The sequence below is a fragment of the Sesamum indicum genome, linkage group LG11, assembly GCF_026168435.1.
Source record: "Sesamum indicum cultivar Baizhima isolate 11 linkage group LG11, ASM2616843v1, whole genome shotgun sequence".
NCBI classification, from domain to species: Eukaryota; Viridiplantae; Streptophyta; class Magnoliopsida; order Lamiales; family Pedaliaceae; genus Sesamum; species Sesamum indicum.
In genome coordinates this window covers 13,326,137-13,353,056 of record NC_142667.1, presented here as the reverse complement: position 1 = coordinate 13,353,056, position 26,920 = coordinate 13,326,137, and the positions used below count along the sequence as shown (strand labels likewise).

At 32.1% G+C, this 26,920-nt stretch overlaps 1 protein-coding gene across 5 annotated transcripts; it reads right to left on the bottom strand.

Moving 5' to 3' along the window:
* Nucleotides 1–4,573: 4,573 nt before the first annotated feature.
* BLH1 (BEL1-like homeodomain 1) lies at nt 4,574–9,455 on the bottom strand. 5 transcript variants are annotated; one of them, XM_088875530.1, is made up of 8 exons: nt 9,385–9,455; nt 9,174–9,258; nt 8,472–8,519; nt 7,972–8,121; nt 6,942–7,852; nt 6,023–6,396; nt 5,867–5,927; nt 4,574–5,779 (listed from the first exon to the last, which is right to left on the bottom strand). In XM_088875530.1, exons 5-8 carry the CDS (start codon nt 7,794–7,796, stop codon nt 4,937–4,939), a joined length of 2,133 nt encoding a protein of 710 aa, XP_088731656.1. In that variant the 5' UTR covers nt 7,797–7,852; nt 7,972–8,121; nt 8,472–8,519; nt 9,174–9,258; nt 9,385–9,455; the 3' UTR covers nt 4,574–4,936. The 5 variants fall into 5 exon arrangements, with proteins under 5 accessions (XP_088731656.1, XP_088731655.1, XP_088731657.1 ...); XM_088875529.1 differs by having other exon boundaries at nt 9,174–9,450; XM_088875531.1 differs by lacking the exons at nt 9,174–9,258; nt 9,385–9,455 and adding an exon at nt 8,674–9,076.
* Nucleotides 9,456–26,920: the final 17,465 nt, after the last annotated feature.

Genomic DNA, 26,920 nt, shown 5'->3' with positions numbered 1-26,920 from the left:
AAGAAAAATGTGATAGCCAAATACCAGATTTGAACCAATTAAGAGTTTATAAGTTTATAACTAATGTGCATTGTCAAGTTCTGAGAATTATGCACGTGAATTATTAATGCGTTAATTTGGCAGTGAATTAATTTATATCATGTCCAGATGATATCTATATGTATTAATTAGTGTATGTACGTATAGCATTTCATAAAATTACTTTGACTGAAATGTTTGTTAATTGTAATTTAAGAAAATGGGATTTTGACCAAATCCACTCTAATTAATTAGTATATATAATCAAAGTGGATGGCGTAACAAATGATCCGTTCAATTCAAAATCACAATAAATACAACGATCTTCCATATGATTAAAGTCAAAAGGCCAAGTCAACGGTCAACTGACCATCAATTTAGTTTACTCGTCTTCAATGGTCCACCCACCCATACTGTTCACTTTGTGGCCACTGCATGCCGTGAATCACGACATCCCCTGTTATGGCAAAACAAAAAAGCGGGTATTGAAAGCAAATGATCAAACCTGCCGAACTACTACTTCTTTATTAAAACAACGTTTTCTGCATCCATAAATTAATGTTAATTTCCCTATATATATATATGATGCGGGTGTACCACAACCAAGGAAATGGATTGAAATGCCCTCAAAATATGGAGAAAATTCTAAAGATCTGCGTATTTTCCTTGGGTCGGGTCGTCGATCGGACCCGACCAAGTTCGACCCGATTTTCGGACCCAAGGCTTGAACCATAGATCATTTGTCAAGATTGGATATGAGATGCCGCCACGTAGACCAGCTGTGTATGAACATTTGAATTTATAAATATCACTGTTCATATACATTTACTACAATTTCGATCACATTTAATTTGGAACTTTCTAACTATCTAACGATCTATTCTTTTTTCAGAGACCATACTTGTGCGAGATTAGCCACAAGCTCAACCTGAAGAACTTCAAGGAGCTCTACCCAGTTTCGATCCAGACCAATATATATATAGCTGCAAAAGTAAACCATTTATTTCCCTGTTTCTATGGTTAAAAAAAGCAAAATTGCACCATTCTTGACAAACAAATAATAAAATAATTTAAAATTAGAGATTCATGGGTATGTCTCATTATAACTCTGTTGAAAATAGAGGAAAAGCATATGTTTTGTATTTCGAATACTCTGGTAAGATTAACAACCATGATATTGAGACGTATAGAAATGGAGAATTTTGGAAAAATACCATATTAGCAAAATTATCTGAAAAATTAAAAACTAGCAAATTAAAAGAGTCACTTGTCAGGCATGTGTTGATCTCCGACGAATTTAGTATTTTTTGACGATATCTGGACTAAACGTAGTAATTCTTTTAGTTATATCCTCAATTACAAAATTTAAAATTCAAAAAGATTAAAAGTGTCGGCCAATAGTTATAGGATAAAAGATGCATTTTTTTCATATATATAATGCGAGTATGTATATCATATGTGCATATGTACCATGTCTATATATTATAAGTAAGACAATAAACATATATATATATATATATATATAGTAATTATGTATATACAGCTGTTCTGCATATATTCATTTAATTAATTTAGAACGCGTTTGAGCGTAAATAGCCGCAAGTACAAGTAACAGGAATTAAGAAAAGACTTTTAAAGTCAATGAGAGGCGAAAAACGTTAAGGATTAGCTGATGATAAATAGTATTTCTGTATTACAAAATTCTTGCTTTTTTATTTCATCATAAAGTCAACATTCGATATTGAATTTTATTACTTGTTTGATTTAATTAATTAGTGTTGGTTTTATTAATCAAAATGTAATTATTAATACATTTTAAAAATAGCCATCCGGTTGACCCACCATATATATTTGTTATTACCATTTTAAAGACTATGAACTAAAATTCATGATAAATAACTATTATTATATCATGTTAAGTAAAATTGATACAAAAACTTATCTTATTCATTATAAAAAAATATTTTCTATAGCTAAGAGCCATGACAAATATTTTAACTACTTTCGTAAAAGTCACGACCAATAAGTATTACTTGGCCATGTTCAATAACCATTTACTATGTTATTTATTTTGAATTATGACAATTAGCCATTGTTAAACGTTATAGTTCTTGTAGTGATATTTTACTTTACCTCTTGATTTTTCAAATTAAACCATTATTATTATTATTATTATTATTATTATTATTATTATTATTATTATTGTTATTACTTTGTCTCCTTAATTAAGTCAATAACCACTCATTTTCTCTTATTATGAAAAGGATACTCATTAGCATTAAATAAAAACATCAATGACTAACTTTGGGAGGTGAAGTCCATAACTTTAGAATTATATATTAACTCACGGGTTTGAGTTTATCACACATGTAAAAATATTTATTCTATCTCAATATATGAGTTTATCATAATTTTGTTTTATAGTTATTTATAATTTGATAGTTATCTAACGACAATTGAAATATTAATTGATAAATTGACGTAATACTTTCAGTATAGAATACAAAATAAAAAACAAAACAAACTTATTGTAACATTTAATTTTTTTTTTTTTCGAGAAAGCTTTGAATTGAGTCAGCAATACTTTCTTGTTTTCCTTCACATATATACCCAAAAAAAAAAAGAAAAGAAAATTTATTATGAGTTTGAAATCTTTAAATATATTCATAAATAAGCACGATATTTTAGTGATATATTACTAGTATTTCATTGACGACTCATATGTCATTTCAGCTCGTTCGTTTGGGTTGAGCGTGTAAGATAGCCCATGCAGTCTTTATCCCATAATCGTATGATCCAATTGTATGGTAGGCTCATGGGTGATTGTTTGCTTACATGGATTAAAATTTCATTTTGAAATAATTAAGACATATATACAATAAAGAGATTATCTCAAACTGATGATCGACGCAGCTTCTGACAATCAAACACAGTAATTTAGAAGAATTAACAATTACGACAGACTTTGCTGAAAATTGTACTAGATTATACTAGAATGGAAACGATTTTTGATTTGAGAACCTTTTATTTCTGCTAAAATATGATGTTCACAAACAATTTTATGCTTTGTCTAATCAGATTTACGTAGGCATGAAGTGCCCATCTTTAATGTTTAAAAGTCCACGTCAGTATATTGGCCAAGAATCTAAAATTCCCATACTACAAAAAAAATATCATTGACTATAATATTAATGGTTATGACTAAAAATTATGACAAATAACTATTGTTAGTCATGTTTAAAACAATCGAAATAAAACATTAATTTTTCTACCATAAAAAAAATTATTTGTCACATTTAAGAACTATGATTAAAATATTTGTCTTAACTTATAGCACCCCATGCAAAAACTATTGTATGGTCTGTCAATGACTATTTACTTCGATAATTTATTATTAACCATGATAATTGCCGATGGTTAAATGTTATATTTGTAGTAGTGCTGTATCAAAAAATCAATTCAAACAAGTTGTAATTTCTAGCGAAATTCATCCGCAATGTACGATTTGTTTTTTTGTTTTTATAAGAATTAGTGTTCTTATTGCCACACTTACACTTAGAGGACCGAAAATGTCGCTCCTCTATTTGTTTAACAACCTGGGTGATTTTGCATACTCCTGCTGAAGAAAGCAGTGATTATTGTGCATGTTGCTGGACAAGTGATTTCATTTATGAGGTTCATGAAGTCTTGAATTGATTTCTGATCATGGTAAACATCTGCTGCATTCGTTAGAGGTATGATCGATCCGTCTATGATATCCGTTAACAGCCGTTGTTAATCAGATGGATAAAGTACTGTGTGATGAGAGAGATGTAATATATGTGAAGCTATTTACCTAGATTAGATGCCAATTGGTCAGTAAATGAGGAAAAACCCTGATAACAATAATTCAGTAATAATTCAACAAGCGTGGAAACCAGAGGACAGTGTGTCTGTCATGTAGCACCATCCTTAGCCTACAAAGGCAGAATGAAGTCGAGGATAAGGGTCGTCAACCTAGGGTGGTCCAAAGCAATCGAAGATTAAAGAAAGAGAAGTTGAAAGCTAGTTAGCAAAGCACCCTTCCCATACAAGCAACTATTCCAATAAAAATACACGTTATAATCAACTACCAGTTTTAGTTTATTGCTCTTGTCAATTGATCAAATTGTCAAGTAACAAGAACAAGATTTTGTAGCTTCTCTGATATTTTGTCTTATATCTGTGGACTATGTTTGATTGGCAGTTCTTTTTCTTCATATTGCCAAGACAAGACCATGAAAAAGAGGCCTTTTGCTATGATCCTTATCCTTGAATTTTTGCAACATATAATCAATTGTCCTGGGGCCCTTTCTTCCGTATTCTTATTCTATATCTTCTCATTCTGCGATTCCAATCCAAAAAGCTGATCCAAAATTTCAAATCAGGCGTGGCCTGATGTTGAACCTTTCGCTGTTTTGTCCCACAGTCGTTTCTGTTGCCATGAATGCAAGAAGATGGAATCATGAAACGATGCTAACGGGGCAAACACGGTTTATAGATGTAATAAAACTGTTTAGACACAAGCAGCAATATATATACCAGATTTAAAACCACTCTTTATTCTCGTATACCACCCAAAATAACTAGTTTTTCTCCACATTACATTATCACAATCATCTATTATCTGCAGAAACAAAATTAATATACAATCCCCAACCATATTCTAAAAAACCTAAGCTGCCTGTAAGAACCGAAATGGTTCTCCTGAAATATGTATACATATTTATATACTTATACTATCTAAGTTTCTCTTACCCTTCTCTACACTATCATGTAATTATCCTCTTCTTCCTAGTAATGAAGAAAAGGGATAAAAATAGTGAAGAGGACCCTAAGAGTACCTTGTGGCAATACCTCTCTTTGCCTATCTAACTTTGCTTCTACTGAAACTCATCAGTTAAGCTACAAAGTCTGGCAACAATTGCGCAGCGAACCTCTTCCGGTTCTGAATGTTGATGTTGTCATACACGTTGGTTGAGTGTGTGTTTGTCTGAGTGTTCATTCCACCGAAATCATTTGTTTCCCCGATTTCAACACCTCGTCCTAACTGTATGCTTTGGCTTGGCAGAAATGTCTGGTGGGCTCCTGACATGGAGAGATTCTCACAATGCGGGAGGCCTAATGTGAGAGAAACGCCGTTGCCTGAGTATGGTGCTTGGAACTGCTCGGTCCCAAACCTCCCGAGTTCCCCAATAGGGTACGAGCCGAATCCTCCAATGAAATTTGTTGGCGCGCCCATCAATGTGAACCCATCTCTGCCCTGCCTCTCATTGCCAAATTTCATTGACATGTTCTCGTTGTGGGGATCAGTGGGCTTTGACTCCATGTTCATTGATGGAATGCTGCTCGGTGAATGTAGAATGTCGGCATTGCGCAGCTTCTTTGGACTCCCCTGAGTAATGCTTTCGATTTCTGTTGATCCGATAAGGTTAAAACCTGCAATGTTCCTCAAGGTTGTCCCAGTTGGGGATGTTGAGTTTGTGGACATTGATATCACAGGAGCAGCATTCTGGTTAATGGGGTTCTCTTGTTTCGAGATGAAATTCTTGTTCGGATGATCAGTCCCTGGGCTCTTGGCTTGTGGAGCAGTGGTTTTTGAGGCTGAATCTTCATTCTGTTCACTTTTGCTAGTCTTATCCTCTGATCCATTCTTTTCGTTTTCCTTCATCTCTTCCATGTACATCTCCTCTACCATTGGCTTCCAGAGACGAACTCGAGCATTGATAAACCAATTAGAAACCTGAAATTACAGCAGCCAACTCAATATCGAGAACTCCATTGAACTAGTGAAAAATCTGATCAGGAATTTTAGACGATCAATAAGTACCTGACTCCTGGTAAGCCCCGTCTGTTTAGCAAGCATGAGCTTATCCGAGTCCTTGGGATAACTGGCAAAAATCAAGAATCATGGTAACTCATTTGTCTTGATATCAAATATTGCACCTAAAATTTGATACAATATGAAATTTCTAAGCCAACTTACGGGTGGAGGAAGTGTTCGAAGAGCCAGGCACGAAGAACAGAAACAGATCGCTCGGGCAATCCTCTCTGGGGTCTCCAAGCATTGTGCTGGATCATTCCCAACTGCTGCAAGGCCCTTTGCTGCCTTATCTGATTATCGACGTATTTGAGTCTCGACCCCTCGATTTTCCCTTCCAAACTGTCTTCTTCACCTAAGCTTTTGCTTGCAGCTCGGATTTGGCCCAAGATTGCGTCTTTCAGGCACCGGAATTGCTTTGAGATTGTTTGCAGAGCCAGAGCAGTGTAAGTCTTTGCAGAACCGATTCCTGCTGCTTGTTCAAACCAGGAGATTACAATCTGCATCTGGTGGTGGTACTGCCTGTACCTCTGCTCAACCTAAGACATGATCAATTCAATTCAAAATTAAAGTGAGAAAAAGGAGTGATAATCAAGTAGAGTTTAGGAGACATTAGAGTGCTCAAATCAGTTTGTTAATTAGTTATTACCATAAAGAGAAAGACAGCACGGAATCGAATTAAAAAAAAAAGAAAAGAAATTCCAGTTCTGATAATTTAGGAACCGTATGTTGCAATGAAAAGACCACCTCAAAATCTTTTGATGTTCTAAATTCTTCAATACTATGAAAACAGAACTGAATGAAAAGAACACATCTGACATGAATATCACATGATAGTTACTCTTTGCAAAGATCTGATACAATTACTCAGCTGATGGAGACCTGACTCTTTCAATTCCTACGCTTCAGCCAAACCAAAATTACAAAAAACTTTACTTGGAAAGCCAACTCTTTTTACTTGTTTTTGAAAGTTTCCAGTTACAAAACCAAAAACCGCTGCTTTTACTATGTCAGCAATATCATCAATACCTCATCAAATTTGTTACTTTTCAAATGTATAATTCTCGCACACAGACAGGCTTACCTCATCAAGCATGTTAACAAGCTTTGCTTTCTTCATCTGAATTTCTTGTCTCTCTGCTGTAGTGAGCTCAGCCCCACGTTTTCCACTGCCCTCTCCTCCACTTTGTCCGTCTCCACTTGCGGCAGCGGCGGCCGCCGCCGCCAAGGAGGAATCTCCGGTATTCTTGGGCTGTCCATTAGCCCCCTTGGATGATTCTGTCGCACTCTTAGCTCCTTTTCCAACATTAACGACTTCATCAAGAAGCTCCTGCGCCGCCTTCAGATACTTAGAACTCAGCAGCACACTTTGCACTCCATTCACACCATTGGACACCCCTGAAGCCGATGAGGGCGATCCCCCAGACACCCTAACATCTTCGCCCCCGCGAGGGGGGGACACAGCCGTCACCAGTGGCTGGGACGGGACCTCTCTTTCTGGCCTAAACGAGCCGTATCCAGGAGGTTGTTGCGAGGAAAGGCTCAACGAGAGTCCCTGCTGAGCGCGTGTGACATCACGCGCCGCTCCAAGGTCGATGGGCAGATTGTAGAGATTGTATTGGACTCTTGGAAGGAAACCGTGGAGGGCCGAAACATCTTGCTGCTGGGGATCCTGTGGCGGGGCGGCGGGTGCGGAGGTGGTGCCTTGAAGGGGGAAGCCGACGAAATGTTGGGTCTGAGTGGGCGGCGCGTGGGGGATGTTATGGCCGTTGTTTCCGGAGGAGTTGGAATTGAGGAATACGAAGTTGCTGCTGGGTGGCGGTTGTTGCTGTTGGGTGTCAGAATATCCAACGTAGGCGGGATTCATGAGAATCAGCGTCTGTAAGCCATCACCGCCACCACCTTGGATTTCTGAATTCCCATGAAAGTACGTCGCCATCGATCTTGGAAAATATACCACCTAATTTATTTTGTTATCCCTGTTAACTATCAGACCTGAGAAAAGAGACTACGTTAGCTTTCATTTCACATCCAATCCAACTCACTTTTCACACACACAGACATAAATATATCTACTAATAGGGAGCATATAAAAAGAATATGAGTGTTTGTACCTGTTGATGAAATATTAATAAGAAAGAAGGTGGTGAGGAGGAGGAGGGTGTTCAATCATATGAATGGCAGTGAGAGAAGTGTTGAAGATAATTGTTGGTACTGATTGACTGCAGAGAAAGTGTAATAGCCTAATTCTGATGGGGTGAGCCCTGAAAGAAAGTTTCAAAGTATAATGAAATAAATTAATAATAATTATTGCCCTGGAAAAACCCTTGTACCAAAAAGTCCAACATACAGTACAATCAACTCAACTCCCTTCATTCTACCCACAAAAAGAAAATAAAAACATAAAAAATATCTGTCTTCACAAATTAATTACAGCACACACACACACACACACACATATATAATCTTGAACTAGAACAAGTAGTATTCTCTTCTACCATCAAAAGGTAAAGAGAAAGAGCGATATCAGCAGTTGGATTTATGCTAAGGAAAGAGAGAGAGAGTGGAGGAGAAAGGGATTGGTTAATAGGTTAATTATATTATTGATATATACCTCGTGTGATGGAAATCTGAGTGTGCACGTGTTGCATATCATCGCCATCTGCAAATTAATGACAGGAGATAAGAATTTGTAGTTAATTGTGTGTGTGTAAGAGTGATATAGATGGAGAAGATGAGAGAAAACAATAAGAAAGAAGGAATGAGAGAGAGAGCGAGAGAGATAACAAAACACAGAGACATAACTCCGTACCCACCGGGCTATTTTGAGTTATATCTATAAAGCTAGCTAGCTAGTTAGCTAGTAGCTACAGACAGATATAGAGTCTATAGCTCTATGTATGTGTATCTCTGTGCGTGTAAGTATCAGTAGTGTAATTTCTTCACTCCAATTGTGTTTGTATGTCATCACACTCAAAAATCCATAGCTCTCTGATAACTCTCCCTCTCTTGATAAGGAAATAAACAGTGTAGAGAGAGAGATGGTGTTAAAAAGGCTTGGAAAAAGATGCCCATCTTTATTCACTCATTTATCCACACACAATTTATCACTCTTTTTCTTTCTCAAAAGAAAAAGAGAAAAAAAAAAAAAAAGAAGAAAGAAAGAAACGGGTTCTTCAAGAAAAGTATGTAGATGCAAGAACTGGTCGATGATGATGATGAATGATCTCATGTGTACATGTCCTTGGATCATGATACTGAGATGTACGAACTTGTTCTAATCTTTTCTTGTGTGTCTGTCTTTTGAGTGAATTACCTGCGAATTGATCAAACAAGGGAAGTTCAGTGATTTGACCCTCCTTTCCAAATCATTTGATGCAGGCAGTCCTGCGCCATCACCTCTACAAAGAACTTAAACTTTTTCAGAGTGGAGAAAAAGATGTGTGTGTATGTGTGTGCGTGTTTGTGTGTTCGTTAGATGTATGAAAGTGCCATTATCAAAGTTGTGTCAGAAGATGGACACATACAAACAGATGAAAAACGAGGAAACGTCCCCTTCCCACTAAAGATTATTAGGGTATGTATAAAAAATAAAATCGAGAGTGCATAGTGAATGCAAAATAAATAAAGGAAGAAAGATAGGAGAAGATTACGACGATGATGATTTATGCTATAGTTAGATAGCTATTTTTTTTCTTTTTCCTTTTTTTTTTTTATGAATATCTTTTTTAAGTGGGAGGGGTGGGGATGGGGTGGGGGGTGGAGGGGTCCTCTTGTTCATTATTGATTTCTCTTTTGTCTTCTTTTTTTTTTCTTTTAAATTTAAATTATATTTTGATGATCAATCTTGGTATATTGTGTGGTGGAAGGCAGAGTTTGAAGATAAAGCAATTTAAATGCCAAGGAACGCGGGACCAACTACCATTACACCTACTTAATGCCCCAAACCCTATTTTATTGTTTTCTCCATCTTTTTTATACATAAATATTTTGTTCAACCAACAAAAATTATTTTTATTCATATATTCCCAAAAAAATATTAGCTATAAACAAGCTGGCATGGAATTTTAGATTTCTTAATAAAATACTACGACGAAACCTAACTTGGATATAAAAATATGTGAAAATAAATATATAGGTACGCGCGCATCAAGTTTGTATGATGACGTACAAAATTAACAAGCGTTAATTAATAGATGATTTTTATACAAGTCAAGTCATTTTTTTTTCTTGCTGATAATCATGTTAACAACGTACATAGAACAATAATTAGGTGTCTGATTTCAGAATTTGGAGTGCTTAATTAATCTAATTTTATTTTTAATCAAAATTAATTAATTAAAAAGCATGTTGGTGGATAGGATCATAGGACCCCATCTGCATGTTCATTGGTCAATGACTTTTAGAACCGAGGGGAAGTCATGTGGTCCTAGGATGGAAAGCCATTAATAACGCATGAAAAATTTGAAAAATTTTGCCTTTCTTATTTTGTTCAAACATATTAAATACACATATATCATTGGCTAAAGAAATTATTTAATTCTCATGCCTCAATTAGGGAAAATTGTATTTTTGGTTCATATATTTAGAGTCTTTTGTAATTTAATCTCATTTATTATGATTTTATCATATTGAGTCCAGTAACTTGAATTAAATTTAGTCCTCATGCGCGTTTTTCGTCCAATATTTAACGGCGAAATCATGTGCCTTCATAATGGTCTGCTAACGACTTTGTTAATTATTTGATGGAAAAGACACGTGATGATTAAAATTGAGAAAAATTTCATATAATGAGATGCAATATGAGAAAACTAAAACTAACAGAACTAAATTGAAAAAGACTCTAACATAAGGGACAAAAATGCAATTTCCCCCTCTCTGTAATATTATATCTAGCTACATATTCTTTATTTTATCTTTACTCATATATATATATATATAATATGATCAAGCAATATATATATAAATCATTAATTAATTTAGAAGAATTAATTAAAATTAGTTGATGGATGAATAATTAAGTAAGAGAATTAATGATGGAGTTGGAGGGGTGGCGTGATCAACTGTCATTCTCCGATCATATCAATATCATCAAGAATTGTTTTTATTTACTAAGAAACCCACTGATCCTGATCATCACTTCATCCTAAGATTCTCCCTTAAAGGTCTACAGTGTCTATCTCATTTCTTGTTTCTTTTTCCCATCAGCTGCTGCAGGTGGGCTACATGTATGGTATGGTATGGATAGACCCCCCCCCCCCTCATTTTTTTATTACTACGTCAAATGTATATATATATATATATATATGTATATGTATGTAATCACAAAAACATCAACGTACCTCATCTACCCATTATGCAACCAAACATCCACAATATATATGTTTTACTACATACTTTTCCAAACATGAATACCTATATATGTTTTGCACCACTCTGTTGCTTTTGTACCCCCTCAGTACTACCACATAACTACTATTAATTCCAACATTCTTAAATTCACCTATCTGGGAAAAACATTTACTATTTTTATTTTTTACATAACCATTTATTTCAATTTTTCGTCACAGTTCTTTATTAAATTATGTTTCAAATCAAAGATGAACGCAATATAAAACACTAAATTAAATTAAAAAAAAAAATAGAAACAGCCATTGTAAAGTACGTAATGAATGACATAGACAATCCGGAATAATTTTATCTATATGGTCAATAAGGCTACTTGGCTGGTAAAGTTGAGGCCCCATAACCAAAATGTTATGAATTTGAGTTTCATGAATGTACATAGGTGCATGTCTTATAGTATATATAGTTTGTTATTTCGTTGTCTCGTTTGAATATATTTGTTAATTTGATGAATTATTGATGTATTGAAGTAATTTTTGAATTTGAATGTATTGAATGATGTAATGCATCGTATGCTATAAAAAAAATATTATATAATCCAGCAGTTATATACCATTTGCGCCTTTGAACATACCAAACCAATTTCCAGGGGTTCTGCGGCATTGTTTTCCGCATGTTGTGTGCATGAGAAACAGGCCCTAATTCATTATATATAACTGAAATAAACGTCAATGGTCTGAAGAAAGTATGCAATAGAGATGACATATAGAAAAGGCTAATGAAATTAATTAATTAATAAGTTGATTAACCAAAAGGACTAATTAATATATTAATCAGTGTGATCCCGAGTACTGTGGACTAATAATAGCTGTGGTCATGTATTAGTGATAATGATGATAAAAACTGTGTTAATTAGAGCATAATCTGTGGTGCTAAAAATAGAAGTGACCTGTGTGACATTGATGTCTTGCAACCTTTGAAACTGCAAACTGAAATTGATGATAAAATTTCGAATAAAATAGTTTGGGGAAATCAGAAAAAGATGTGAGTAGTAATGTAGGTATGATTGTGGATAGATGTAACCCACTGACAACTTAATCAATATTAACAACTCTAAGGATCACATCTCTCTATTGGGGTAATTCTTTTTTATTTTTTTATTTCTTTTGTGTTGGGTACAAGACCGTACAATATTATATGTGTCCCTTTAGTGCCCATTCTATGATTATTTTTCAAGAAATGTAGTAAATACCACACATCACATCTTACAAATGCGTGCACGTGCACTACAATGGCAATAAAAGTGTACAATTAGAAATATACACATCCCTTTGTGTCAGAACCTTTCAACTAGGAATGCAAATCAAACAGGGGGTCAAAATCAGTGAGAAAAAAAAATTATATATTTTGACATATAGATGAATTTTTATTTGAAAGATAATTTACAATAATAGAAGAGAATTTGAAGTTTACTAATTTTTTTAAATAAAAAAGAATTCATTATTAATTAAAATTTTGAAATTCATGATTTTAAATTCATCAATTCAGTTACTATGAATATGCTGATAATGTATTTAATTATTTGAAAACAATTAATTAAGACGGGTTACGAATAGGGAGTAGAATTAAAATGAGGGTGGGCATAGGGAGAATGCGTAATTTTAATACGATTTCTGTGATCGAGATAATAAAAAAATATTTATTTATAATTTTCTATATATGTTGAATTTTTTTATTATAAATGATGGTGTCGGTCCGAAACACAATTAATTTCTAATCGATAATGTTTTGTTTTTTTCACACTCTTTTACGTTTAATATATGCACTGTATAATTTTCTACATAGATATGTACAAAAAGATGTGGTGAATGACGTAATTAGTTTTTAATCTGAGTATTTATCTTATTTTATATAAATTTATTGTGATTTTTTTCGTAATTCTTAATCATATTGATATATTAAGCAAATTAATTATAAATTATCCAGTTGTTCAATTTATTAAAATATTAATGTAATTATATAATCATCGCTTATATTAAAAAAAGAAAAATTACTTAGTCAAAGACCCCATTCCTGATTGCAGAAAAACAGATCCATCTTCACAGAAAATGACTGGAAGTCCTCAGAAATTGAGTCCTAAATCAAAATTTTCAACATAATATATATTATATTCAAACGTGGAATCTGAAAAAATTATGCTTATACTATACTATAGTCACGGGGAAATAATTGTTCGGACCCACTTCTTGATTAATTCACTCGAGTCGGTGAACAATTTCTTTGAATTTGTGAGAGGATCTAACCGTTACAATTAATATTCAGTCAATTAATTAATTAATTAAAATGACTTAATCTATAGTCTTCATGAATTTCAAGTTCTACATTTCTTTAATTTTTCAATATGGCCGGATGGAGTTGGTGTAATGAGAAAGTGATCGGGACAGAGCTAAAATTAAACAAAATACAGATTACATTAATTTAATGTGACTAATATTTAAGGATGTTTAAATTAAGACATGCATGCTATCTGTTTTGGTGATCAACTAGCTAGCTAGGTCATCAGCTCAACGGATTATTATTATTATTATTATATATATATTGTTGAATGTAAAATTAATTTGAATAAATGTGCATGCTAGGCCCATTAATTAATTAGATTTTGGTAATACATGTCCCAGTTGTGGATGAAGATATATATTTTAATTGACAATTGTGTCATAATACAATTATTAGTAATTAAAATTGTGCCTTAAGCTGTTACTAAATGTAATTAGTGGCGCATTTTTAGTAGGTGACGACATAAATATAGCATCGTTATATTTCTTGTAACTATATTGGTCATCATACATGTGTTACTAACTGTTCATAGTGACCATTTTGTACGTACCTAACGTAAATATATTGTTACGATTAAAATTATAGAAAATTCTATAATTTAATACATATAATTATTTATAATCTCTATTTTGGTGGTATTTCTGTCTTTACACTGATCTTAATATCTAATGAGCAAATAAATCGAGATTTTTTTATAAATTAGATCAGACTAAATTATTGGTCAAATAGCGGCTATTTAATTAGACCTAATCAGATAATTTGGTGAAATTATGACGCAAATGTGGCCTACAGGCAATATATATGGAATGAGTGCATCTCTCGCCTTCTGGCATGGCCTACTCTCACGGGAGATCTACCCACTCCCCAAAAGCCAAAAGGCGCAAATATCATACATACACACTGTCTCAGTTTGAACTAATTCCTCGTGGAACTCTTACTCGCCATCTACATTTTTCGATTTTTCCTAATATAAATCAATATTATTAATTTTATCTGGCATAAGTATTATATATTCGATATTTTCTCATTAGATATGTATAAGAAACATCCAATTTAAGCTCATTAGATCTGTATAAGAAATATCCAATTTATACTGACGGTTTACTTATATATATATATTTAAAATCAATCATCATGATGCAATAGCTGCTATTCACCTCTGCCGAGTAAAGGAAAGAATTATTCAATTATACTAGAATCTATTGAATATATATATATATATATATATATATATATATATATGATATGGGGTCTCATGAACGTTACACCAAGACCTCACCACAGAGTATTCATGATTTTTATCAAGACAAGCTTTAGATACATTTTATTAATTCAATGTCTTTGCAACCCGACCTAGATGCATGTATCATTGGTATCATTTCGGTGTTTGTGGTTTATGTATAATCGCTCTCTATACATGTAATAGGTATAATCTATGATGTATGGATACAAACGCGATACGACACGGACACGATACAACACGGACACAGTGACACGAAAAGTATAAAACAAATTAGGACACGACACGGCTATATATAATATATATGTTTACTATATATATTCTCAATTTTTCATAAAATTAAAATATGCAATATGAAAAACATTAAGATAAAATATAAAATAAACATGGCTTACATCTATATTAATCGAATGTGTCTTAAAAAACGTACACAATCAGTTAATTTTGAAAAAAAAATGCAATGAATTTTTTTAATAATTTAAATTAGTTAAATTATCGTGAACAACTCTCAAAATACTAGTAATTTCATCATAATATTTTTAGTTTAAGAGGAGTGAATTAATTCTTTTTCTTTTTTATTAAGCCTAAAACTCATTTTTTCTTGAAAACAACCCAAAATTTTTTAAAATTATGAAAAGAAAATTTGAAACTTGTCTTGCCCTTTTTTTTCTTTTTTTTTTAATTTTAAGCGTGTCTGTGTCTGACACTGCATTGGGTATTTTTTGAAATATTCGTGCATTATAGGGTATAAGTTGTTGATACCTTAATATTTTTACGACCCACTTTATTACCTCCCTTGCAACCTATTTGTAGTGCCATAATCAGAGACTCTCAATATGATTGCAACTGTGATATTTTTTATAAACTTGTAATTGAGAAAATGAAGATATATTTTACTATTTAAAAATAACAAATCACATAATTCCACTTAAACAGACTTTATTTTGAATTCTGAGCACAAATAATATACATATATATATATATATATATTACACCGCCATGAATAAAAAGATGTGAGAAAAGTGGTATATAGTGTAGGGTGAGTTAATATTAGAATTAAAGTATGAATAAAAAAATAAAATAGAATTATGAAGAAGTAGGGAGAGGATATTTTGGCAAAGGGAGAAATGATGGAGTACCCATTGTAGAGGTAAAGAATTTGCTTTGGTAAATGGGTCCATGTCTTTATTAGCCACAACAAAGGATGGTCCTTTTCTCTGTTGTGCGATTCTTTCTTTTCCCACAAACTCATCCAAATACGTAACACTAATTATCATCATTGGGTTTTTAGCTAAAAGAATATCAAACCCCATTACTTGCAATCAAATTCCACGACTTATGTCCTCCACCTTCCTTTCCACGCGCTTCCCTCCTTAATATCCAAACACGCTTTCTACCACTCTTTTTCATTTTTCACTATATACCACAACCCCTTTTCTTTTTCTTTTTCCTTTTTTTTTTTTGGGTGGGTTTAGGGGTAGAAATACGCTGGAAAAAGGGTTTAAACATGCCATGTTTATTAAAATTTGGTTGAAACTCATCCACTTGCAACTAGAAAACTCTTTGTCATTTATAAATTAGGTATAGAACTACGCCTATAAGTTAGATATGAATATATTAAGTTAAAAATTAAAAAAAGTATGTTCAGGTTTTTAATATGGCATATATTAGAAAGGTCTGATTCCAGCTCATCTACTAGCATCTAGAAACCTCTATTTTGGCCCATAAATTAGAACCATAAATACTTCTATGTTAAGTTTATAAAAAATATTAACTATGTTCTTTAATTTGTCATGTAAGATGCACCGAAATTCATAATTATTGATTTATTTTACAGTGCAGTAAATAATATTTATATTGCCATATAATATTCGTTAAAATCCAATGATATTAAATAGACGGGCAGCATTAAAATCAAAGGATTGGCCAAGAACTAGGCACATTTACCTATGAATTGCGAATACATGAGTGAATCCGGCAAACATGACAAGAAGAGGAGCAGATAGCCACGGAGGCTAACATTGTTTCCAAGTAAACGTATTAGCACTTCATGAGTTGCTATTAGCTAAAACAGCACCAGCTAGTAGCTATTCTCCCCCTAAAATCGATGTCCAACTCAAATAGTATGAGAAAATATCACTTGTCTTTTTAACCTATCATGAGAAATCGTGATTTTGACACTTCATAGTCGTGAGTACAATCCACCTTTTTCACGAGTTAATCATTTTCTTACATTATTAATTAATCACGAAATTAATAAGTAGTTACTGCAGGCATATATATTAATGATGTGTATGAAGTTGAAGTAGCAACGCATGTGGGCTGCCTATTTCCGGCGTACGAGGTATAGACAAGCAGTAGTCGTCGGGGTATAGACAGGCAGTAGAAGTAGAACATGCATGATCATGATGCTGATTCAACGTGAGACTTGCCCAAAAGCGTTTTTTGTAGGATTCCTTGCATTTAATAATACTAGCGACAGCTCTATGCGGTTCCCACGCATGTAAAAATTTTAAAATATTAATTAAATCAAACACAAAAATCTTATAATTTTACACAAATCCAATCAGTGCTCGCGCTTCCTGTATGCATAATTTCTTTGATATATTTGTTTTCTTCTAATAGAACTACAATAGTTTTACGATGTTCTAAAATAACAAAATAATTCTAAAAAAAAAAAGAAAGTCAAATGCATTTATTTATAATATCTTAATAATCTTTTAATTGAAATATGTTTGTGATTGTATTTTAATATTAATTCTTGCGCTAATTGATCTATACGATATATTAAAATTCATGTGTAAGTTGATTTAAAAATCATGTAATTGTTTTTTACAGTTTTATTTTAACTTGGTAAAAAATTTCAAAATATAGATTAAATGAATTAAACTCTTATCAACTTACAGTGTTTTCAAGTAAAAATAGAAATCTTCGTAAAAGAAATTAAATTAAATATAAAAATGATTAGTTTGGGATAAAATATAAGAAAAGAAATAGAAATGAAAAATGGAAGTAGTAAAATTGGAACGACGTCGTGATGGCGATGATGTTTGCAAAAATCAAGTGATGCGGGCGCGGGTGGGTTAAAAAAAGCCAGAGAGCAGGGCGCACTAATTGCTTGGGGTTAGGCGCACCACGGAGCCCCACTCCCCTACAACACGTGCCAACTTGATGCCTTTTTCTTTTTCCAATTTTCTCCCTCTGTTTGTCATCTAGTGGGACGGAGGGGCCCCGCAGATAACATGGGCCCATCGCAACTGTACACGCGTCAACCATACATCCCCCTACTCCCAGAAGATTCGCCGGCCTGGGTTGTAGGGGCCCACATGTCCAATCAGTCTTTCTTGGATTTTTTGGAGAGCCGTGTAGTGTGGGTGCAATTCCACGAATAATGGGGGGCCCACGTGGGGCCCAGACCCAAAGAAAAAAACGAAAATGGTGAAAAGTCAAGAAAGTAGCCAATGGGAGGGCAGACGTGTGGCCATCAGCAACTGCTTTTCTATTTATTATTGGCGACCCCCCGGTCGCTGTCGGCAGGACACGTGTCAGAAATCCACTGCTCCCGTTTCTGACGCTGTTTAACGGAGCGTGAGGGGCCTCCTTCTCCTTCCCTACGTCGTCTCCACGTCAGTGAGCTCCGTCATTTTCTGATTATTGACGCATCTGCTCCCCCAACTCTTACCATTTTCTTGTTTTAATCCCCACCGTATAAATTACTGTCCATCTACTTCCTTGGCGCACTTTATCAATTATTTTTAGGGTTAATTATAGATAAATTTCATCTAAAAATATAAAATTATATTTTTTAAAATAAAAATTAAAATTAATCTTACATACTCTTCAAAACTTCTCCTTCTACATCCGATCCCCGGCCTTCTATTAGGGTTTTGATAAAATATGTCGACGTTAACAAAAAAGTTATATTTAATTTTATCCCTTATTTAATATTTATATATTTTTTTTTGTCCAAATCTTAAAATGGGATTAATTATAAATAATTAATTTTCGAAGATAATGTAAGTATAATATTTTTTGAACTTCTTCAAAAAAAGTATAATTTTATATTTTAAAGAGGGTCTAAATGTAATTAAACTTTATTTTTAAAATATTGTTCACAATGTTAGAAATTAGAGAATTGTGCACTTTAGCTTGGTACTACAATAATTAAGTAATACATTTAGGAAGGAAGTCGTATTATTCTCTAGCTGAAATATCGAAATATAAGGATTTACTAATTTACAACATAATTTACATTGATTAAAACATAAAAATATATTTGTCATTATTGAATAAATGATGAATTCAGTACTTTCATCACGCATTTGTTTAATTACTACAAGAAATTGGTGAGAAGTAATAAACCCCTATCATGCACAATTGATCTTAATTACACCTATATACGTACAAAGACAGAAAATTCTATTAACGAACCACTAGAATTTTGTAAAGGGTAGCTAGCTAGGACAACTATTTTGATAGCTAGCTAGCTAGCTAGAATCATTGATTTCTAATAATTAGTATCTTAAGTTGGTTGTTCCTAATTAATTAATCTTTCTAGGTTATGTTCACGTCTCTTTATATAAGTAGAAAACCCAATGGAAATTGCATATATATATAGATGAGATTAATTAATCCACTTAATTATAATATTAATTCGAATATATAGTTACAGTACGATTACAAATTAATTAATGTTAATAATTGAGAGAGATTTATGAATGATGAAAGATAGGGTTCATCTTCCTTTTACCACAGTACTTTCTTTTGATGCATGCATGATGAGGAGAAATAGTGCTTTATCCTGTTCATCCTTTACTTTTTAACAGAGCTGTCGAAACTGCTTCTATCGCTTGTATTTAATCATAAATCCAAGTAATTAATGTAAAATATTGAACTTGTTCGATTAAATAGGAAAATATAATATGAAGCTGAAATTTAGAGGTTAAAATTTAACCTTTTTATCATATATCAATGTCTAACTTATTGTCGTCAATTTTCGATATTTTATTATTTTCATGGATTTTTAGTTTTTCTTTAATTAATATTCATTATCATTTTTTTAGAAGCACAAGCTTTCGCTAGCAGGCAGTTATACCATATTACTGATCGTAGATACGGTGATAATACATTGTATCTTCTTAATAAATTGTATTAGTTGTTGGAAAGAGCTTTTGTTTTATAATTTGTCCAGAGTGAGTTAGAGTCATACGATACTGTTGGATTGTTGTACCCATAAGGCAACAAGTAAAGACTGATATTGCTGGACTATAATGGGCTTGAATCTCTTTAAAAAGTGCGCGCTATCCGCACCTCAACCTGATGATTTTTTTATATTTTTTCTTTAATTGTAATTATTATTCCTACAATATACCTTGATTCCGAGAAACAAGAATTATATATACATATGGTAATATACAACATACGAATTTCTGCTCTGCGTGCTATTCATAATTTTTTGAAAATGTCTCCATTATGTATTGTTCTTCAAATAAATTAGAATCCGTTGGAACGAAAAGATTTCAAAAACACAATAATCAGAACTGAGAATGAATTACTGTACTAGAGATGGAGTTCCTTAGTCGTTTCACCTATTGCTTTTCCAACTTGGGATGGGAAAATGTATTTCCATGGACCCTACGAATGGCTCACAATTTCAAGTGTGTACGCTTTTCAAACCCAAAAAGCTAATGCATTCATCCAAAAATGTTGAAAAATCCCTCCAAGTGAAACCAATCATTGCAAATCGTAATTTATTGCTAATTATATCTTCTGATCACCACTGTTAATTTCATGATTTCTACTAAGAAAATTAGGGTTTTTCTCTATATATTTCGAAAATTTTATTTTTAATAAACATTATCTATTATTTCCATAATATATATATATATATATATTCATCAATAAAAAAATATAATATATTTGTGTTGTGCATGAGGGGTTGGAGTACGTAGGACCACCTGGAAATAATGATGAGTTGAGACAAGTGAGGGATCATTAAAGAAACCTGCCGGCATTCGCAATTAATGTTTTGCAACTAAGTTGTTGAAATGTGTTGGTTATAACAGGCCCTCATCTTTTAATGCACGCTAATTAATCACAAATTATTACTAATTACCTTTTATTTAATTTACTATTATATATATATATATATCTATGTAATTCGGGCAAGTCATATGTAATTGATGGAATGTAAAGCAGTATATTCATCACTTCTGACAACCATTATGTGTCTTTCACCATCACTTCCCTTTATAACTTACCCTATTTTTCAAAACTCTAATTTCTGTTTTATACTTTTAATGCTCCAGTCAATGAAAAGAATCTTACAATTACTACTCTCACATTAAAACCCAAAAAAAAAAGAAAAAGAATTATCCATCGTCTCACAAATTGTAAAAATTCAAAAATTCAATAGAATTCAACATCAAATTAATAACCTTCTATACATTCCTACACTACTTGTTAAAATATTAGTATTGAATGTTTGCCGTTTCTAACAGTTTAAATTTTTAAATAAAATGATCGTTTAACATAGTATCAGAGCCTGACCGAATAAGATGATCGTTTCCTTCACTACATGACATTCATCTTATAAAAATATAATTAAAGGAAAAAAACGTAAAACTTTCTGACCTGAAATGAGATAATTGTGGTCTTAGTTACATAATTTTCTTGAGCTTCAAACACTGCCTAACTGAAATACATAAAGATGAAAGTGATTACGGTCCAAGAAAGTTATTGACATGTCCTGCTGGGGTACTTTGCACCAAGACCTAAAACTTAAAGAATGTCCTTTTGTTTCTGTTGTATCATTAAGAATGCAAGAAAAATGTGTGTTGTAAATTAATTACTGGGGTCCTGAATTGGGTTTTGGACACACCCAAAATTTCCTTGACAGAGATAGAAACTGTTGTGTTCTAACTTTTGTTTGTGCAATACTGTTCACTCATGATGTAGATCTCATTATTATTATTCATAGTTAAGGAAAAAAACATAAAACAATAAAAGGACCAAAGTCTCTATTAATAATTTGAGGACGACCATGTGTGTGTGTGTGTGCAGTTTTAGATGTCTATTTGTTAAAATTTCTGGTTTGGTGGTGTGGTTTTGCAACTAGACGTGGCACTGTGTTACTCGATTTTCATGCAAGACCAAAGTTGAGAAGAAAACAAATGTTATAAAAGTGGCTGCTTGTGTGGTTAGATATTGAAAATCTTGAGATATTAAAATAGTATTATTTTTTATGGTATAAACGTGGCCTATCTACGTCCAGACAACGCCAAAACTTTGTATGTTAGGTATGCCAACAGACCTCCTCATATTATCTTTTTGACCCATATCTTAATTACTACCCTGTGGAGCACTTTTTCTTCTTCTTTATATATATATATATGAATAATTGAGTATGATTCACTTATCCTGTTTCTAGATATATACAAGAAATTTTTAGGAGATTTAACAGTTGGAATTAATTCTACATTGTAAATTATTAAAATTTAAAAATTATGATAAATTAATAATATTTATCATGATCAGATAAAATTATATAAGAACATAGATTGTGATAAAGTCATGATTAATATTTTAGACTCATTTGCAAAAACAATAATCAATAATTATTATGTGGTCGTAGTTAGTTATTAATCACTATAATTTTTTTTACTGTGATAATTAATCATGATAAAAAGTTATATTTCTTTTACTGAATATATAATATTTGATTCTTGAATTTGAATTAGTTATACGTATTATAGTACTCCTGCTTAACTATATAATATACACTATACTTAACAATTCAAAAAAAAAAAATTCAACCAAATTAATACATATAAAATGGAAAGATAGTCCTTCAAAATATATTATAGATTAAAAAGAAAAAGAAAAACTAGGTAGTAATAGGTATCAACCAATTGTAATACTTTTGAGATGCAAAATGAGTTAATAGGTTGATGTTTCTTCAAGTTATTTTATTATGCACTTTTAAGTTTAAGGGAAGAAATATATATATAATAATAAAAATAATAATAATAATAATAATAATTTGGAATTGGAATGATGGCAAATTGGCATCTATTAAAGAAGACTGCACTATCAATTCTACCTCAAAAAGAAATGGATTGTGACCTTAAAGATGTTATCCCCATCATCATACTTTCCCTACACTTATTATTATCTCATCAAAAGATACAAACCACTACTACCATTATAGTCAAGTGACTAAAACCCCCTACCCCTATCCCCCCCCACCCACCCCCACCCCCACCCCCACCCCCACAAAATATATCATAAATAATTTAATTATTTTGCATGCCACCACCCCTAATTCTCCACTTATATTATTTCCCTCCAAACTTTTATTTTATTTATTTATATATACATATATGTGTTCCAAAAAATATTTCAACGTACTAATGAAATTAATACATAATTAACTAAATTAAAATGATATTAGGAGATCGATGTTACATAGTCTTGCTTTTCATGATTATGATATTAATGATGTTGGTTCGTGGGGTTTGTGGAATTCATACTTTTAGGGTTAATGGGGAGTTTTTTTGCCTCACAAAGTATGGACAAATTAGAGATCCTATGAAAATCTTTTTTTAAACTATGGTTGATTATTGTGTGTGTATATATATATATGTGTGTGTGTGTGTGTGAGTCGTGCACGACGAACATCATTCGATGCATGTATCTTTCTAATCACTTGCTTTGTTTTCTCCTTTTTAATTAACTACCTAAACCTAGTAAATTATCTAATTATTTAAACCCCACTGATTATGTTCAAATTTCAAACATAAAAGAAAGTGTGTGGGCCTTCAAGCCCAAAAGAACATGCTACATTTCTTTAAATGGGTTATCCAGAACTCTGGCCCAAACATTTGAGGTCTCTGTGTTGCTGTTCCCAAATTATTTTTAATTTGCAGTACCAAATTGTCAAAATTGAATTCAACACGACCAAAATTGTCACCCTATATACCTATGGGTCTAAAGTTATATTTTTTCCCAAATAGTGATATTATAAATAGAAACTTAAGATTAATGTGATTGAGGGAAGGGACTCATAGAAGACAAAAGTCCGAACGAGTAAGAAAATATTATTCGTAAATATATTTTTTAACTAAATGAAAATAATAAATAAAAACACAAAATTAATTCTATATACAAACCTACCTAGGAGAATACTATGGACTATGAGGATGTAAGTGATAAAGCATCCTACGATCTTTTTTTCAATATAAATAGTATTAGGTTCATATGTCAAAATCAATTTTTACTTTGAGATGAAATGAGCATTACTTCTCTGCATTTGGTTGCTTACTTTAGCTCAGCCGTTTAACTTTCAATTGTTTATTTGATTTCATACATATGTCTATCTTATTCTTTCAAAATGCGCATGAATCTGATTAATATGTTTAATTTTGTGTCACGGTGAGTCGAGTTTAAAATTGGTTTAAAATAATAGGTTAAAAATAAATTGAGTTGTAAATGGGTCAGATTGGGTAATGATACCTATTTTTTTATATTTAATATTTACAAAATTTGAAATTTTAGATAATATAAGATGACAATATTTTTCATACAACTTGTAATATAATACGACTAAGTTTGTATTATTCATTGTCTATGAAGAGTAATCATATAATTACATGAAAGATTTATTTATTAAATATAAAATGAAAGCTCGTAATGTATTACAAAATACTGTATTTTCGAAATAAATCGTTTGATGAATAGCAGTGTGTTGTATCCTAGAAATATGAGGATACTACAGGTAGACGGAAGGGCTCTGAAGGTCTCTGGGCCTACTGTTCGCAAGATGAAGGCTTATCCTTGAGAATTGCAGACAAACCCATATTAGAGCTAGGCCAGGGGAGATTCCGGTGATAACTCTCCAATGGTCAAGTCAATTAGAAATTCCCCATAAACATGTAGTGAGTATATGGAGTTAGATAAAGGTTCCGCACCTAATTATGAAGGTGGAGAACCATATTTATATGTAACAGTAAATTTGCACAATGTAGCATGATCCCTTGGATCGTGTTTTGATCTGATGAATTGCTATGGATTGTAGCAGGGCCGCTGAAAAAGACAGGAAGTTGTCTAGGGGACCAACACTGTGCGGACAGTATAGTGCAGGCAGCTCTCGCAGTACTTTTCGGACATTTTGTCCTTTATCTTCAGAGGACTCCAATAACTTTCAGATACTTCCATTTTATAGGTCCTCTAAGGTCCTACATTTTATTTCGTACCTTCAGTGATGTTGCTTGCCATGATCTTTATAGGTCTCGTTTTAGGTGATGAACGTCTCAATAAGGGATGTATGTTGGAAATATCCCCACACAATGCAATCAACTTCTCCATAATTAATTCTGGAATTGAATTGTAAATTCTCAACGGCAATAACAGTGGTACATGTTAGTTCATTATAAATTATTACTATTAGATATTGATATTTAATATATTCATTAAACTTTAAAATATAATTATATATTGTTAATTTATTCAAAAACAAAAAAAAAATTAAATAGTCACATATGAGTTGAAAGTTCCGACAATTTTATAAAATCCTTCACTTTCCTTTAATTTGTTTCTCATTAATTTGAAAAATGATGAATTACTAGATATATTTTGAAAAATTTATTCCTCATAAAAAATGTGAAAAGTTAGAAATGTAAAAGTAGTTAGTAATATATAGTATAATAATTAAATTAATAATGAATTTAAGCAAATAAATAATGGGTTGGACACTTTTTTAAAACCCATCACCAATCCATATAAAATCCATGGTGCAATCTAATTTTATTAAGTTAAACTAAAACATGCTTAATATATTTTGATAAATTTATTTCTAATAAAAAATGTGAAAATAGAACATATGAAAGTAGTCATATGTAGTCAACTTGATCAACAATAAATTTAATTAATTGAACTACGGGATTAGACTTTTATTTCTAATTAATAAAAAACGTGAGAAAAATTAAAACATATGGATAAGTTATATGTAGTCAACTTGATCAACAATAAATTTAATTAATTAAACCATGGGATTAGACGATTTGAGACCCATCACAACCTATATAAGACTTTTCCCGACCCACTTAAAACCCATAATCAACCCATATAGAATTCATAACGAATTCATAATTAGAATTCATAAACTAATATTTTTCATCAATTCTATTATATTATTTAGATAATTTTTGATAAACTAATAGAAAATTAAACATGAAAAATCAAATTAGAACTCATATAGGACTCATAATCTATTTAAATTAAAATAAAAATCATATAGAACCCATGTTAAAAAAATATCAAACCCAACCCAAAACTAAATGGGTGGGAAGCATGAGTTTCCACCTATATTGCCACCCCTGAAGCTTAGGATTGAAGTAGGCTACATTCATGATGCATATGGATTAAATTCTTGCCAAGACATTCTGTGTTTATTATGATTTAATTATGGCTTCGTTGTTGTTGACAGTAGGTTAGTTAGAACAATTTGCAGGTACAACACAGGCGTAAAATACCCCCAACATTTTTGTAGCAAAACAAGAACATTAAAAGTAAGTATGTATTTAGAAATATGGGGCAACTTGCAAGCACAATTAATTTCTTTAACAAGTGGTAACAGCTTAGGCAGTACTGGTAAAGAAGAGGAACGCAAAAGAAAGAAACCTATTTGGAAGTTTGAGTTGTTTCCTATGTCCAATTCTCCTCCAAGTTTCAATTTACCATTAGAGTTGGGTAAATTACGATGACCTCTTTTAAGATTTGACATAATTGAGAATATTTTTTTGTTGTTTGAAAAATTACAAATACTTTTCGTTGATGTTTGATAAAATTATGTAATCCTTGAATAGGGGAATGAAATTGTCAACTTTGCCGTTACTGTATTTTTTTATTTTTTTAAAAAAATTAAAAATTTATTAAAAAATCGAAAGAGGTGGATTGAAAATTTTTAAAAATTATAAAGTATTATCACACAGTCCAAAAAAATTAAAAAAACAAATTAATTCTTAACTTTTAATCCATAATAAGGACATTTTGATCAGTTCACCACAAAAATGGACAGAAACCTAACGGGTTTGACTAAATGTTATACGACCGTTAAAATCAAGATAATATGGATAATTTTT

Excerpts from the sequence above, each read along its gene's own strand:
- BLH1 (XM_088875530.1), bottom strand. The coding sequence starts at position 7,796 with ATGGCGACGTACTTTCATGGGAATTCAGAAATCCAAGGTGGTGGCGGT. Across the intron at positions 6,397-6,941 it reads TTGTTAACATGCTTGATGAG|GTTGAGCAGAGGTACAGGCA; the intron begins GTAAGCCTGTCT and ends ATCATGTCTTAG. Across the intron at positions 5,928-6,022 it reads TTCGAACACTTCCTCCACCC|TTATCCCAAGGACTCGGATA; the intron begins GTAAGTTGGCTT and ends GATTTTTGCCAG.